The 16,968-nt window shown below is 49.1% G+C and overlaps 1 protein-coding gene across 4 annotated transcripts in view; it reads left to right on the top strand.

Moving 5' to 3' along the window:
- The window catches only part of FBH1 (F-box DNA helicase 1), a 47,814-nt gene that overhangs the window by 10,682 nt on the left and 20,164 nt on the right, over positions 1-16,968 (top strand). For all 4 annotated transcript variants that reach the window (XM_059183733.1, XM_059183732.1, XM_059183734.1 and 1 more), the window contains 11 exons: positions 1,818-2,419; positions 6,271-6,401; positions 6,507-6,642; positions 8,309-8,499; positions 10,980-11,072; positions 11,423-11,514; positions 13,490-13,658; positions 14,334-14,556; positions 15,239-15,326; positions 15,409-15,495; positions 16,209-16,345. In XM_059183733.1, the coding sequence (XP_059039716.1) occupies positions 1,883-2,419; positions 6,271-6,401; positions 6,507-6,642; positions 8,309-8,499; positions 10,980-11,072; positions 11,423-11,514; positions 13,490-13,658; positions 14,334-14,556; positions 15,239-15,326; positions 15,409-15,495; positions 16,209-16,345 (1,884 nt within the window). In that variant the 5' untranslated portion in view covers positions 1,818-1,882. The remainder of the gene's footprint in view (positions 1-1,817; positions 2,420-6,270; positions 6,402-6,506; positions 6,643-8,308; positions 8,500-10,979; positions 11,073-11,422; positions 11,515-13,489; positions 13,659-14,333; positions 14,557-15,238; positions 15,327-15,408; positions 15,496-16,208; positions 16,346-16,968) is intronic.

Below are 16,968 nucleotides of genomic sequence, written 5' to 3' on the forward strand. Positions count from 1 at the left end.
CATGACGTGTGAGTTTCCGTGAAAATGGCATCCCTGATCGCGGTTGGCCAAAGCCCCAGGGAAACGTGGCAGAACGAGTTGCATTGGCTGGCTTTACCACAGTGTGCTGGGAGACCCGCACCAGTGTCATGGTCCGCCCTAGAGCTGTGTGATGCCCCTACTCCCGTGGTCTGTCACTGAGCCCATTCGTTTTCCGTGCCGTTAGTTTTCTCCAGAATGCCCCCATGCCGTGCTTTCACGGCCGACTGTGCCCTGTGTCACCTCGTGCCCACCTGTTGCAGGAACCCTTCTCCTTGCCTTCAGGTGTGACTTCTTCCAAACCAGCTGGAACATCCAGCGTCACGTTACTATCCTTGAGTTCCGTTTTCTGACCCATCACTCAGGCACGTGCCGTGAAAAGTTTCCCTGTTACGTTAGGGACGCAAGCTTGGACTTGCTGTCACGTGGTATTTATTATTAATTACATGCAAATTCTACTTCTGGGACTTCGGTTTTTCTTATTACCCATTTAGGTGCCAAACGAATTCCTCCTTTTGTTAGTAATACCCATCGGGAGAGTCCCGATTGCCTTCGTTCCCTTCGATATATTTAATTGCAGAATCCAACTCAGATCTTACCTAGTCATCTGTAATTATCGTAATATGTGTTTGTCACTTTTTGGAACTACTGTAACCCATGTATGAGGCAGTTTTAAACTCCGTGGTAGTGTTTTGTTTGTTCTGTGTGTAGAAGGCAGCTTCTCTGTGTTGTGAGTTCGTTGACAAGGACTTGGTCAGTGTGTGCACGTTTCCATGTGGAGTCCCGGCCCGGAGGACATGCAGGCTCCCTGGGTGTCGGGGCCATCGAGTGCCACAGTTAGAGAGTATCAGGATCTCACCCCGCCTCCTGCCTCCAAGCCCTTGGTTTCTATCAGATTGCCCTAGAACCAGTTACAGTTTTTCCCTCTAACATAGAAAAAATCCTGAATCCTATGAATTCTATTAGAGGCTAATCCTAGTCTTGTTCCCCTCTCTTATTTTCCACAGTAAGAATTCCAGCTGTAGCCACTTCGGGCAGGAGCCGTGTCTTTTGTTATATATTGATAAGGCGCTTAAACACTTGACTGGCATTGTACAATAGGGTGTAAGAATACAGTGGTGTTGTGTGAAATCACCACTTGAACTCCCTTAAGTGCTTGGAAGTCTGAGATCAGGGACCGCACAGGCCGTTTCACTTTCAGTTTGTCTCAGAATCCCGGGTGCCGAAGGAAGGCCCATTGAAGCAACGTGTGGACAGGTTAGGTACCACCTGCATCCTATGAAGAGAATTCTGACTCCCTTCTTCTTATTTTAAAATCAGTGACTGTGTCAGCTTCACAGGAGGAGATAAAAATAAGTCACAAGGGTTTTAACTGAGGCAAAGAGTAGGTTTTCCTGAATCCTGAGAACCCGAAGCATTGTCGGGTTTAGATTTTGTGTTGTACGAGTGAGGCAGGAGAAGTGAGTTCTTGTAAGTGGGTGTGTCTGTGTGAGGAGTTGTTGACCTTCTGTCTGTCCGTCTGGGTGTTCAGTTTGTACATACTGCAAAGTAGACCGTGCTCCTCGGGCCATCTGGAGACTGGTGTCTGTCTCTTCATGCACGTGTCTGAGTACGTGATAGAGCCAGATATAAATACTTTTTGGATTAAGATCTGTATATGAAATTAGTTGACTGGTAGCTATGTCCTTGTCTCTGTTCTCTGTTAATGTACATAATTAAAATCAGCGTCCCTCCTGTGGCTCAGCGGTGGGTCCGCGGTCCTTCCTATCTTGTTCACTGTGTTTGGGTTCTCCGTGCAGGCCAAGGATGTCAAGGGTACAACACTGAGTTCTTCCCAGCCGCCCGGCAGCGGTGCATCAATGACATGGCCAAAAGCAGTTCTGTGGGCCAGGACACCTCTAAGGACTCGGAGGGGGACATGATCTTTGCTGCAGAGAACCACTGTGCCCTGCCTCAGGAGGAAGATGGAGAAGCAAGACTGGGCGTGGCAGGGTCCGCTCTGCCTGCAAGGAAGCGGTCTCGGTCCTTTGAGGACGACAGGAATCAAGCTACAGGGGCCAGTCAGTGGGACGGGGTTTCTAGAAAGACTGCACGGCATCGTTTGTCCCTGTTAGGCGCAAGACCCAGGGAAGCCAGGCAAGAAACTGAGGACTCTCTGTCATGGCGCTCTGCGGAGTCCGGAGAACCCAGCCAGGAAGTGGAGGACGTTGGGCCTGATCCCATTCCTGACTCTTACTATGGGCTTCTGGGGACCTTGCCTGGCCAGGAAGCCCAGAGCCACATTTGGAGCCTGCCCAATGAGGTCCTCCGGCACATCTTCGCCTTCCTCCCCGTGGAGGATCTCTACTGGAACGTGAGCCTCGTGTGCCACCTTTGGAGAGATATCATCAGTGACCCACTGGTACGTAGACCGCTCGTGGCTCCGCGGTGCTTTCTCGGAAAGCACACAGGTTAGCTTTGCTCACAACAGGCCTTAACGTTCCTCCAGAAATGGTAGTTTCCGTTCGCCTCGGGAATAATACCTGAGTTCCCTGGAGGCCCTTACGGCTTTCCGTGTTTGCCTGAGGATTTGCTGAGAGCCTCACTGCCCACTCCCCAGCATATCCCTGTACTCTGCCCACCACAAGGGATTTTCTGTGTCCTGACCGTAGGCCGCATACCCCTTGTCTAGGCTGGCCTAGCCCGCTCCCCGGCCCACCCCATGTAAAGGGCCCTCCATATCTCTCTTGACATCTCATGTCTTCAAGGCTTCGCTCTGTTCCTTGGGCAGTGAAGTAGAATCTCTCCCTTTCTCTTCCTTGTGCTTTTGTAGCAATTTCTCCCTCTGTTTGAAGCTTATCCCATTCCGTATTACAGTTTGGAGAACCTTCCGCCTCCTTTTAAAGGTTTTATTTATTTGAGAGAGAGAAAGGGAGACAGTGTGTGTTGGAGGGAAGAGGAAAGAATCTCGAGCAGGATCTTGATTTCATGGCCCTGAGATCATGACCTGAGCTGAAACCGAGAGTTGGACCCTTAGCTGACTGAGCCATCCAGGTGCCCACCTTCCTTCTCCTTTGAAATTACTGGCTCATGGATAGAAGGCTGCCGATCCTATTTGTTTTCAAGCTCTCCATTGTGCCTCATGGTCTTTTATATACAGTAGGTGATGCATAAATGAGTCTTGCATGGAATCACCCTAAGTGTCCCTCTTGGCCGTTGATACAGTGGGCAGCCCATGCTCTTGGAAGAGACTTCCTGAGTCTCATGACCTGAGCCAAAGCACGGACTGTCTTTGGCTCAGGTCATGATCTCAGGGTCCTGGGATCAAGCCCTGCATTGGGCTCCCTGCTTAGCACTGTTTCTCCTTCTCCCACTCCCTTTGCTTGTGTTCCTTCTCTCACTGTTTCTTTCCCTCTGTCCATTAAAAAAACAAAATCTTCCAAAAAAAAAAAAGAGAGAGAGACTTCCTGGTGCTGAGTCCATTCCCTCACTGCTCTGGCACCCTGCCCTTCTGCTGGTCTTCGATTACATATCTTCCCTCCCAGCTGTGGGCTCAAGGGTAAACCCATGGGCTGGGAGCATGTTCTGCTTGGCTTACGATATCCCTTAAACTAGCCACTGGGGATAAACCCTAGAAATGAAGATAAACTCTCCCTTCAGATATGGTGAAGTTTAGAAATTTAGGGATGGACGGGCGCCTCGGTGGCTTGGTTGGTTGGGTGTCTGAGACTCCTGGTTCTGGCTCAGATTGTGGTTTCGAAGTCATGGGATCTAGCCGCACACTGGGCTCTGCACTCAGCACAGAGTCTTCTCTCTCTTGCTCCTTCCCGCTCTGCTCCTCTCTTACATGCTCTTTCTTTCTCAAATAAATAAAATCTTTTAAAAAAATTTAGGGATGGAGGGCAAGATGGACATATGAAGACAATACATTTTTCTTACAAAAATGAAGGGTTTTGGATGAAATTTCATATCACTCTTGCTTCATTCTTTGCTTGAGGTCTTGTTTTGTACTTTCTGAGAACTGCCTTTCTGCCTTTGGGTGTGACCTCTGTTTTGTGTCATAGTATTTCTACCCACCGAACTGAGATGCATCCTGTGTGACCTGAGTAGTCACAGATGGGGATAGTGAGTTTTCTCCATTCTGCTTGAGAAGATCTGGGGCAAGTTTTTCCAGCTCATATTTACCTCCTGAAATGTTAGACTGAGGCTGTTTTTCATCATCGCTTAACAAGGATGCTTCGTACGTATTTCCGGTGATCTGTTGTAGCTCTCCTTTCCCTTCGGTTGCTCTAGTATCTTTCTCGAACTTTGGTCTAAGGTTATGCTGGCTTCCTAGAATCAGTTTGGAGGTCCTCCATCCTCTTCAGTTTTTTTTGGAGTGTTTAAGAAGGAATGATATTCATTCTTCTGAAAGAATTAATGCTCAGTGGAATTCTCCAGTGAAGCCGTCTGGTCCTGGACTTTCCTTGGTTGGGAGGCCTTTGGTTACCAACTCAAGTCACTTATTATTGGTGTGTTCAGATTTTCTGTTTCTTCGTGAGTCAGCCTTGGTAGGTTGTCTTTTCTTCTAGGTTGTCCAATTGGTTCATGTCCTTTTATTTCTGCTATCAGTTGTAATGTCCCACCTTTCATTTCTGATTTCAGTTATTTGAATCTCCTTGTTTTTTTCTTAGTCTACCAAAAGGGTTGTCAGTTTCGTTGATCTTTTAAGAAAACCAACTCTTAGTTTCATTGTTTTTTTCTTTCTGCTTCTCTCTTCTTGATTTCATTTATCTCTGCTCTGGTCTTTATTATTTCTTTCCTTCTGCTAGCTTTTTTTTCTAGTCCCTAACTAGTTAGGGACCTAGTTAAGACCTAGGGACCTAACAAAGTTAGGCTGTTGATTTGTGGTCTTTCTTCTTCTTTAATGTAGGTGTTTACAACTATAAACTTGTCTCTGAGCATGGCTTTCACTTCATCCCATTAAGTTTTGGTATGCTGTGTTTTTTGTTTTCATTTGTTTCATGGTCTTTTCTAATTTCGTTTTTGACCCACTGGTTTTAAGAGCATTATTTAATTTCCACATACTTGTGGGATAGTGATCAAAAAGGATACTTTCTACAATTTTAATGTCTTAAAATTTGTTTTTTTCTTTTAAAAAAATTTTACTTAAATTCAGTTGACATATGATGCATTATTGGTCTCAGAGGTGGAGGTCAGTGACTCATCAGTCTTATGTACTAGCCAGTGCTCACTCCAGCACATGCGCCTCCCCCAGTTATCCCGTCTCCCCAACGACTTCCCCTCCAGCCGCCCTCAGTTTGTTTCCTAGAGTCAAGAGTCTCTTACGGTTTGTCTCCCTCTGATTTCATCTTGTTTTTGTGGCCTAGCATGTTATCTGTCCTGGAGGGTGTTCCATGTTTACTGGAGAAGGCTGTATATGCTGCTGCTGTGCGGTGAAATGTTCCGGATCTGTCTGTTAGGTCCCCTTGGTCCACTGTTGTTTATATCCTCTGCTTCCTTATTGATCTTCTGTCTGATGGCTCTGTTCATTCTTCAAAGTGGAGCGCTGAAATCTCCTGGGACTTCATGTTTCTGTCTGTTCCTCCGTTTGGTTTCGTGTCTGCTTCCCTCATTGAGGAGCTCTGATACTTGGTACATTTATACTTATGATTATTAGACCTTCTTGGTGCGTTGGCCCGTTTATTATTATATAATCTTCTTTCTCTTGGAATAGTTTTCAAAGTAGAGCCTTTTTTTGTCTGATGCTAGTATAGCCACAGGGTTGTTTTTTTTTTTTTTTTTTTTTTTTTGAAAGCGAGAAGAGAGCCTAAACCAGCGGGGAGGGGCAGAGGGAGAGGGAGAAGCAGACTCCCTGCTTCTCCCTCTCCCTCTGCCCCTTCTGATGTGGGGCTTGATCCCAGGACCCCAAGATCGTGACCTGAGCCAAAGGCAGACAATTAACTGACTGAGCCCCCCAGGTGTCCCAGCTACGGTTCTCCTATTATTTGATCTTCATTGAAATGCTGAGCTGTCAGTGTCCTGACCAGGGAAATCGCACTAGTTTTTCCCAGATTCTGTGTCAAGTTAGTGTTGGAACCAAAACCAAGACCCAGTTCTCCTCATTTCCAGCCAAAACGTGTGTAATGTTTCTACCCTCCTTGCTCAGCTTTGGAATTGTGAGCTGTAAGTGCGTTTCAAGTGTCAGAAGGTCGTCCATAAGTAGTGGCTTAATCTGCTCTCACAGCCGCTGCCTGCATGTTATTCTGGTTTTTTTTTTTAAAACCCCTTCAGTTCATTCCTTGGAAAAAGCTGTATCATCGCTACCTGATGAATGAGGAACAAGCTGTGAGCAAAGTGGACGGCATCCTGCTGAGCTACGGGATAGAGAAAGAGTCCGACTTGTGTGTGCTGAACCTCATTCGGTGAGTGGCTTTTCTCCGGGGCGGAAGACGGAGTTTCCAGTCCTTTCCCGCCTGTTAGCCCTCGGGGTCAGCTTTCTCACGGACTCTGCTGTGACTGTTGTACAGCTATGCAGCCACCAGTAAATGCTCCCCCAGTGTGGACCCTGGACGGGCCCTGTGGAGTCTGAGGGATCACCTCCTCCTTCCTGAGGCAGAGGCCTGCGTGCGTCAGCACCTCCCGGATCTCTACGTGGCGGCCACGGTGAGTGACTGCAGGCCAACGCCACTCCCTTTCTCTTCCAGAAAGACTAGTGGAGATGAAGTCTGGCTGAAGGTCATTTTAGATCTATTTTCAAATTCTTTCCCTTTTTTTTGAGAGGGAGAGAATCTTAACCAGGCTCCATGCCCAGCAGAGAGCTGGACGCCAGCCTCCATCTCCCCGCCCTGAAGTCCCGACCTGAGCCAAAATCAAAAGTCTGGAGGCTTAACGGACTGTGCCATCAGGCTCTCCTCAAAGTCTTCCTTTAATCTCTGCTTTGAAGCCTTAATCTCGTCATTGGTCCCGTTATGGAAATAACAGGCCATGTTGTTATAGATTCTTCAGTGTGCAAGGGATTTTAAAAAGCATTTAATCCAATTTCCCATTCTGTGGAGGAATCTTCAACAGAGGATGGTTGTCTGGTCTCTAAAAGCTTTGATTAATAAGGATTTCTTTATACGGGAGCCCATTCCATTGTCAATAGGTGGGTTATTGGAAAGAATCAGAGAAATGAAGGTTCTCCTGCAGACACTCATGAGTCAGTGGGAAGCTAGAAATAGTCTTCAGTTTCCTGACTCAGCCTCCTTTTTTTTTTTTACAAAATTTACCACTTATATATAATAGGATGAAAAGACGCTGAAATGCTCACCATTTCTGTATCTTTGGGTGTTGATATGACAGATGACCTTTTATTCTTTTAAAGTTTTATTTATTTATTTTAAATTAAATTTTATTTTATTTAGATTCAATTAATTAACAGTGTGATAATAGCTTCAGAGGTAAGGTTCAGTGACTCGTCAGTTGTACCTCACTGGGACTTGTGGCTTCTTATCTAGATCAGGGATTCTTCCGTTTTGTCTTGGAAGCTCCATACACCCTCTGCCCGGCTGCAGCCTGCAGAAAGCTGGCAATCCAGCCGTGTGTTCTGCTCTTTCTGCCTTTAGTGACGTGATTGCTGGTGGTGGTGGGGAGTCATTTCTTTCACAGGATGGTTGGAGTGAGAGGACCCTGAAATTATAACCGGGATGCTTGTAGTAAAGTGAAGAATGAGAAAGATACTTTTCCAGTATTGGACTATTTCTGTGCTCCTGAACATTTTCTTAGATACTGCTAAACGGAGTATGCTAAACAGATCCATAATAAGACATTTTCAGTCATTTACATAATGTTAGTTAAAACATCGAATTTGTATTAATTAAAACATAATTAACAAATAATAACACGAAGTAAGTAGTAGATTAATGTCTTAATGCCAGGGAATTGTCAGTCTTGGTTTTGTCCCTGAAAGACCACTGTCGTCTTTTGTGTTGCCCCTCTGTTGGCCTCCCGGGCCGGCACAGTTGCGCAGTGAGCTTCTCGGACCCCGTCGAGTCGCTTTGGACAGGAAAGCTCACTCCGACTCAGAGACGAACGTTGGGAGCTAGGTGTTCCTCTAGGCCGGTGCTCTGTTAGATCCTTCATTGATGTTTTTTAACTGAAGACACGAAGGACTCCAGAAGCGATGAAAGAAAGGAATCCAGGGTGAAGGGAAAGGCTGACGTTTCTGAAGGTCGCGTGGGCAGTTGGCACTCGGCCCAGGCCGCCCGAGCCTGGGCTTTCTCGCTGGTTGTCCGATGGGTTTTCATTCACCGTGTTCTTTTCTCCCTGCCCGGTCTGCCGCCCTCCATAGGGTGTCAACGTGTGGGCTCTGGTGGCGGCCATCGTCCTCCTGTCCAGCAGCGTGAACGACATCCGGCAGCTGCTCTTCTGCCTCCGGAGACCCAGCTCCACCGTGACGGTGCCGGACATCACGGAGACGCTGTACTGCCTCGCCGTGCTCCTCTACGCCATGAGGGAGAAGGGGATCAACATCAGCAACCGGTAAAGCGGGGGGAGGAAGAGCCAGGCCCGGGCGCGGCAACGGCCCGCGCTGTCTGCGCCGCCCAGCTCTAGCCCCGGGCACGCCGTGGCTCTCCCAGGGCCCCCCACCCCAAGTCCACACGGTGAACGGCAGGTGCTGGGAGGGTCGGACATGCTCTGCGGATACGAAGTGCCACCCCGCTGGGAAATAGCGCTGCGGCCCGTGGACGCTCGAGGCTATTGAAGCCTGACGTGAAGTTCCCTGGCTAAAAGGAGCCTTCTGCCTTGCTGTGTGGCCTCAGTTTCCTAGGGAAGCGTTAAGATTCGGTTCCTCCATTTCTGTTTTGGGGGGGAGCTAAGCACTATGGCTGAGTCTCGCCTGCCTCACCGTCTCTAAGACGGAGGTGGTTCATTCAGAGTGACCGTCGTGGTTTCACTCGCCTGTGTGTGTGCACAGGGCAGCTGGCGGAGGTTCAGATCTGAGGTTGCGTGTCAGCCGCTGGTCCAGGCCTCGGGCACTGTGTTCCAGAGAGAGCAGACAGGGACTGCGAGAGTGAGCACGCTGAATAAGAACATTCTAGTGAGTGGGGCGCCTGGGTGGCTCAGTGGGTTAAGCCTCTGCCTTCAGGTCAGGTTATGATCTCAGGGTCCTGGGATTGAGCCCCGCATCGGGCTTTCTGCTCAGCGGGGAGCCTGTTTCCTCCTCTCTCTCTGCCTGCCTCTCTGTCTACTTGTGATCTTTCTCTGTCAAATAAATGAATAAAATCTTAAAAAAAAAATTCAAAAGAACATTGTAGTGAGTGACAAGTGGTTCAGAGAGAAAGAAGGGGGAAGTGGGCAAGGGAGGTGGGGAGCACGGCGTTAGATTGGGGGAGGAAGGGCACCTGGGTGGCTCAGGTTGTGATCCCACGTCGGGCTCCCTGCTTGGCTCCTCCCTCGTGCTCACTTGTGCTGTCTGTCGCTCTCTCTCAAATAAATAAAATCTTAAAATTAAAATGACATTTTAAGATTTGAGGGGAGAGCATTTTAGCAGAAGGAGTAGATAATTTCAGGGTCCAAAGACGGGGATGAATGTAATATATCCAAGGAGGAGAAGCGGTCTGTTGTGGCGAGACTGGTGAAGAAGAGGGAGACGATCCACAGTTAGGTGAGGCCGGCAGCGGCCAGACGAGGAAAGCTGACGTGGACCTTGGGGAGAGGTCAGCATGAAGTCCAGGCTGTGGAGGGCAGCTGTCAGGGCGCCCTAATCCCCCGCCTGGAGATGGGCGGTGTGCTACTGCAGCCGGTCCTGGGAAGCAGAAGTCCCGGGGAGATTTCCTTTCTCTGGAATCCGTAAGCCCTGGAGGGGGATGCATGGCTGGGGAGACCCCATGAGCTGTGGCCGAGGCATCCTTGCTGGAGTTCAAGGGTGGAACACACGTGCTCCAGAAATGTCAGAGTATTTGCTGTGTTTCTGAGTTACGTTTCAGTTTATTAAATGCCAGTCACATTGTATCCCTACTGTGGCATTGAGGCACAGGACAAGGAGATTTAGGATTAACTGGTACAACACAGTACACACGTGGTGAATAACGTTCTTACGTGCAGATTCCGAACCTGCAGATTCTCTCCATCCAGAGAAGAGGAGTGGAGGGCACGATCTATTGGGTTTTATTGTGTTTATGAATTTCTTCCTGCTTTACCTGGGAGGTAATATGACCAGAGACAAAAGTGTTGTGTCATTAAAGATATTTGATGGTGCTCAGAGATCACTTTCCCTCTGGGGATGGGAAGCGGTGCGCTAAATTTGGGCGGTTGGTGATGGAGGGTGATGGTGATTGGTGATGGAGGGGGAAGAGTTTGGGGTCAGTGTGAACACAGAGAGCTTCGAAGTGGCATGTAGCGGGCTGCTTGCCCATTTCCAGGGCCGCTGCTGAGTGCTTCGTGTCGTCATGGGCCCCTCTTGGTGGCTTGGAGGCCATTCTGTTTCCAGTCCTTGGTAATCGCATCTTGCTCTCTGTGTAACATCCTTCCTTTGGGACCTTTAAAGACTGAATGTTCTTCATGCCTCTACTCCAGTCATCACCTTACAGGAAGCAGGGAGCAGAGCAAAGAAGTCTGAGAAAGACACGGTGACATTAAGGTGATTTCGAACAAGGATCGCACTGCTCTGAGTAGAATTTGCAGTTGTTTTCAGCCGGTCTTGCTGCTTTTGTGATTGTTTGTCTCTTAGGGTTACAGTTAGTGCTTTGGTCGCCAGACAGCATGTCCTGGTCTCTCTCCTTCGCCATTACACACTGGAGCCAGGCACCTTCCCAGAGCTGGGCTTTCCGAGAGGGCTTTGGTCAGCTCTAGGTGTATTTAACATCTTTTCTTTCTTTCTTTTTTTCTTTTTCCCCTATAAAATGGTGGTAGCTATTTTCTTTTTAGAAATGGTAAGGAGTCCAAATACATCTGAGAGAAAACAGGATAGAGATTGTTAATTAATTTGAAAATCTCTAAATCTGCTTTTTCCCTATTAGGATCCACTACAACATTTTCTATTGCCTGTATCTTCAGGAGAATTCCTGTCCTCAGGCCAGAGAAGTTAAAGAGGAACCATCGGTTTGGCCAGGGTATGTGTATAGGGACTTGTGTGTGTGTGTGTGTGTGTGTTTTGTCTTCTATTCTCAGTTCCTCCTTATTACTTACAGAGGAGGGGTGTTTTGTCTTAACAGTTCATTGAGGTATAATTTACATGACATAAAATTCACCCATTTTAATTGTACAGTCCAGTGATTTTTGGTACATTTATTGCATGTGCAACCAACGTCATAAACTAGCTTTGGAATATGTTTATCACCCCAAGGCGAGGCCTTTTGTTGGGTTAATTTCCTCCAGTCTGCCTGTTTGCTTTGTGACAGTCCGTCACCTGGTCTTTGGAATTCCTTTGTTTTTTCTGATTTCTCTTCTATAATGATTACAGCAAGAAAACCATCCAGCTTACACATGAACAGCAGCTGATTCTGAGCCACAAGATGGAACCTCTCCAGGTGGTAAAGATCATGGCGTTTGCAGGTGAGGGAGCTCTCCGTTCCTGCACTGGGGCGTCGGGTTCGTGCCTCTCACCCCTGCTTCCCTTTTCCCTGCTCCCTGCCAGAATTTCTTTACCTTGGTCTATTGTCCAACTACTGTAGTTAAATAATTTATTTTTATTTTTTTTTAAAGATTTTATTTTTATTTATTGGTCAGAGAGAGAGAGAGAGCACAAGGAGGGGGAGCAGCAGAGGGAAACCAGATCCCCGCTGAGCAGGGAGCCCCATGCGGGACGTGATCCCTGGACCTGGGATCATGACCTGGGCGGAAGGCGGCAGATACTTAACCGACTGAGCTACCCAGGCATTCCAGTTAAATGATTTTAAAAGCAGTTAAGGAATGCTTGTTTTTTTGTTTGTTTGCTTGTTTGTTTTTTGCCACTCCAGGGAGCTTCCACATGGCGTTCCTGGTTGGACAGATGGTTCTTAGGCATTTATTTGTGGGATGATACCAGGACTGACCTAGCCGGTCATTTATCATTGTAAATGCTCAGGCACGGATCGCTTACAGAGGGGCGGGCCAGGTTTCCGTAGCTCTCTGATTTCTGTTGCGTAAAGTCTGGGAGTCTCTCCCAGCACTGGGTTCTAACCTACATTCCTCCATGAGGCCAGCTGTAGTTCTCCTGCCTCAGTCAGCTCATTGCACTTGGAGCCTCCCAAAGCACTTGGTTATCCTTTTGTCTGAGCCTTTGCTCATACTCTTTCCTACCTGGAATTCCTTCCTGTTTCTTTTCTGCCTAAATATCCTGCTATAAACAACAACAAGGATTTGTTCAGTACCGCGCGGTGCTGAGTCCTAAGGACATTCTGGAAGGTTGGTTGGTTATCTCTGTTTTATGGATAAGGATTTGACGCTCAGAGAAGTTGCGATGACTTGCCCAGGTTAGATAAGCACAGAAGTGGAGGAGGAGAAGTGGAGGAGGTAGAATTCACAGCTGAGTCTGTCTCTCCAAGAGCAGCCCCCCAACCCCATCCCCCTCCTCGCCATGCTGTCCCCGACTCGCATCGCTGCGACTTTTTCCTAGTGGAGGCTTCTTGAGCCCTTAGAGCCCTATATGACCTCTGAACTCTCGCTGTAACTGATCGTTTATACTAACTCTTTGGCATCTGATTATTTAATAAGTATAGACAACACACACATTTCATAAACACTTCCGCACTGTGTCATTAGACTTCACAGTAGCCCTGTTAGGGAGGGAAAGAGGTACCATTTTTCTACTTTTACAGGTGATTTTTTTGTTTCCAAACTTCATATTCTTTTTTTGGTTTTCTGCGTTTTCATTATACTCTCGTTGTGCTCTCATTGTTTCAGCTGTGTTGGCATTGTATTCCCGAGGAGATTGTAGTAAAGGAATCTTGCTTTATGGGGTTTTTTGTTTTGTTTTTATTTTTTTGTTTGTTTTTAGCATACTCCCAGTGCTTAGTTAGCATCCAGCTGAGCATGGAGTAGGTGCTCGTGAGTATTTGTTCAGTGAATGGTAACTGAGGAAATGAGCGGTGGAGAGGCAGGGCGTGCCGGAGAGCTCAGAATGGACCAGAAGCATCCTTGAATCTCACCTGCACGCTCTTGCCTTTGGATCGCGACTGATGTGTAGGACAGCGGCAGCTGCTCTTACTGAGTTCCCCTGCAGGGTGCCTCGATGATTGCTTTATCCTGCCAGACCTGCAAGGTCAGCGTTACCCAGGCATGGCTGAGGGGCACACCCATGGTCAGTGAGGTCCCGAGGCCCGTCCTTCCCTGCTCAGCCGGAGCTGGCTAGAGCCGAGAGCCAAGCCCAGGTTATTCGGGCTTAGAATCTCCTGCTCTTTTCACAGCCCCTTATCAGCATTGAGAAACCTGTCACTGGTCTGGTCTCTAGCGGAAGATAAGATAAACACGGGTAAGACCTCATTAGGGCATCCTTTGGAACAGCTTTTCCCGGGCAGAGGGTCACCTCCTTTCCTCTTGGCTTCCCCAGGCACCGGGAAGACCTCTACGCTGGTCAAGTATGCTGAAAAGTGGTCCCAGAGCAGGTTTCTGTACGTGACGTTCAACAAGAGCATCGCAAAGCAGGCCGAGCTCGTCTTTCCCGCCAACGTCATCTGCAAGACCTTCCATTCCATGGCCTATGGGCACGTCGGGCGGAAGTGAGCATTGTGCTGCCGCCGTCTTTGTCCAGTTCCTGGTTTTCCCGTCGTGAGCGTCACGATTCCATAGGAACTCAGACACAGCAACGCTGGGAATGTGGAGTGCTTCCCGCTCCGCTTACAGGCAGGGAACGGAAAGATGCGTAGTGATTTGCACTTCCACCCTGTAAAGATGCGCTGTTTGCAGATGGTAGTGTCGCACTGAGGGGGCGTTCTCATTTCTCCGGAACTGAGGCGCAGAGAGTCCGAAGGACTGGTCTGGCGCACAGGCTCTCCGCAGTCTGACGGATGGGCTTCCCTGGGACGAGGGGGGGGAGACTCGGCGGTCGTGCACTTGCCTGGGATGGGAGGTCCCTGGGATGGGAGGGCTTCAGGGAACTCGAGTGTCCCCTCAGGGACCTCTTGGAGTCTAGTCCACACCGTGGAGCAGTGGCATCTGCCGTGAGCCACTTCCTCTTCTGGGCTGTTGTCTGAGAGTCCCTGAAAGCCGGATGAAGCCGTTTTACATCCTGCATGGACCTTGCTCAACCTGTCTGGCTTTTGTTTTCCCCTAACCTGTTGTGACATTTAACGTGGCCAGGTGGTGTCACTGTAGGGAACGGGGTTCCAGTTGGGGGAGACTGAAATACCCCGTGCTGACAGTCAAATACCGTTCGTTTGGGCTGCGTGTTACAGGTACCAATTAAAGAAGAAACTGAATCTCTTCAAGTTGACCCCCTTCATGGTCAATTCTGTCCTTGCTGAAGGGAAAGGCGGATTCATACGGGCCAAGCTCGTCTGTAAGACCTTAGAGAACTTCTTCGCCTCGGCCGACGAAGAGCTCACTATCGATCACGTGCCGATCTGGTGCAGGAACAGCCAAGGACAGAGAGTCATGGTTGAACAGAGTGAAAAGCTGGTGAGTATCTAAGTCTCCTCACGGCCAGGGATGGAGGCTGGAGGAGAGCTGGCGTGATCCTCTGTCCTGCTCGCCTTGCCTTCCTCCAAACTGCCGGCACGTCGGACTCCCGGACCGCAGGCCCGTCGTGCTGGCTGTGAGCTGGCGTGTTTTCTGTGAAGCGGACTCACAGACCTTCTACTTAATTTGCACGCTGGTCCTCCTAATTCAACAGATGAGGCTCCTCCTACCCAAGGCTTATCGGAGCTTGTCATTGGGTTCGAATCTAAAAATAAGGAATCTCTTTGTGGATTTTTCTTGTCTTTTCAGTCATTGGCCATTCTTTGTATGGCTTAGTCGTCAGTCGCAAGTCTAGAGAGCTAATCCAGCTTTTCTGGCTCATCATATCTTGTGCTTTTCCCCCCTCTCCTCCCCGCCCTCCCCACCCCCGCCCCAGATCTTGTACTCTTTGAGCGATGGTCTGTCCCTGGGCTTGGTACGGCCCCAGCTTCTTACTCATCTCTGCACTTGACATTGTGCTAAGGCTGTCGTGGAGCCGGAGGAAGGTTAGGGAGGTGACTGCGCCTCACCGTGTTGTGATGGTGCCTTTGTTCGGACGTCTGTATGTGAGAATGAACATGATTTGAGGAGGGGTCTTATCCAGGGTCTTAAACTGTGACTTGCCGTATCACTTGCTTTCTAGAACGGTGTCCTTGAAGCCAGCCGACTCTGGGACAACATGCGGAAGTTGGGGGAATGCAAAGAAGAGGCTTACCAAATGACTCACGATGGTATGCCCGTGCCCCCTGCTTGACTCCCGTTCAGTGTGGCTGCTCTGCCTGCGAGTTCTGACTTGCCGCTCCCCTCTTTTAGGCTACTTGAAACTCTGGCAGCTGAGCAAGCCTCTGCTTGCCTCTTTTGACGCCATCTTTGTGGACGAGGCCCAAGACTGTACCCCAGGTGATAAGCTCTTCCGGACATCCGTAGTCTCAGACACGTAGAAGCAGCACCATGATTATGGAAGAGGACACACATGTGACATGAGCTGGTGACTCTTACTGGTCGTAAGGAAGAGGCACAGATGATAATTTAGTGACACAGAAATCCGTTGTTACTCGACTGTGGATTTTAGCAGTTGTCCTCACCCCGCCCCTCAACTCAAAGCAGATTTATTTTTCTGTTAGTGTTTTGCTTCGGTTACTCTTAAAATGTTGACTAAGCACAGTCCATCCGGCGACTGGGCCCTGGACTCAGGCTGAGTGGGAACAGCTAGTCAACTTAGAGTGGACAGTGTGTGCGTGTTTTCGAAGTGGCTGTTAGAAACTAGCGTGCCTCTCGGGGGTCCCTTTTCAGCTTTGAGTTACAATGTTAGAGAAGACAATTCGCCTCATTTTTTATTTGCTTATGTGGTTTTTTTTTTTAAAGACTCCATCATTTATCTGGGACTAAAAATGATCTGCATTCCTAGGCTCACAAGTGGTTTCTCTTGTCCCTTATACAGTTGTTTCTTTGCGTTGCCTGCGTATGCCGCAGGGAAGGACAAGCGCGTTGTCCAGCGTGCCCTGGCTTCGTTTCATGAAGCATTTTCATCTTTTTCGGTCGTAAATATGGGTTCTTTGTGCTCTGAGTCGGCGTTCCTTCAGCTCTTTCACTGTCCCTCTTATTGGTTGCAGCTATCATGAACATAGTTCTGTCTCAGCCATGTGGGAAAATCTTTGTAGGGGACCCACATCAGCAGATCTATACCTTCCGTGGTGCAGTCAATGCTCTGTTTACAGTCCCTCACACGCACGTCTTCTATCTCACACAGGTAAGAGCTCCCTCTGCTTCCGAGTCCCCAGAACCGTAGAAGCAAGCTTTGCGCTTCCCCGCCCTCGCTTTCCCGCGGGTCCCCTGTGCCAGGCGCCCAGTGCGGAGCAGATCCTTGCTTCTAAGCACTGGTTCTCTGTGGTTCTCGGGGTCTGCAGAGTCACCTCTGTGTTCACCACGCCTGCGTGTGCCGTCCTCCCTGTGCTCGCCTTTGCACCGCTGACGCCTTCCCAGGGGTGGGGGCCGTGGCACCACGTGGTGTGGCCGTCATCGTGCTCTTCCTGCGACCCACGCGGGGTCAGATAGACAGACAAGGGCGGTTTGCTCTGGGACGTCCTGCGGTGACAGCATTCGGACAGCATGGACTGCTGGCCCTTGGGTGCGTCTCTGGGATCCTTGTGAGCAAGCGGCCAGAGTGGCGGAACCCGGCTGCGCACGGAAGCGTGTGGGCTCCCGGACCCAGGGCGCTCTTGGGTTTGAGCTGGGAGCTCAGCCCGCTGCGCTTGTGTGTCGTTCCTGTTGGTACGTGAAGGAACAGCTGACAGGCTCCGGTCTTTGGCATTTTCTCAAAAATGAAGGGAGTGAGCTGTGACTTCAAGGAAAACAACCGACAAATGTTTGTTG

Source organism: Mustela lutreola, chromosome 8 (genome assembly GCF_030435805.1).
Source record: "Mustela lutreola isolate mMusLut2 chromosome 8, mMusLut2.pri, whole genome shotgun sequence".
Lineage (NCBI taxonomy): Eukaryota > Metazoa > Chordata > Mammalia > Carnivora > Mustelidae > Mustela > Mustela lutreola.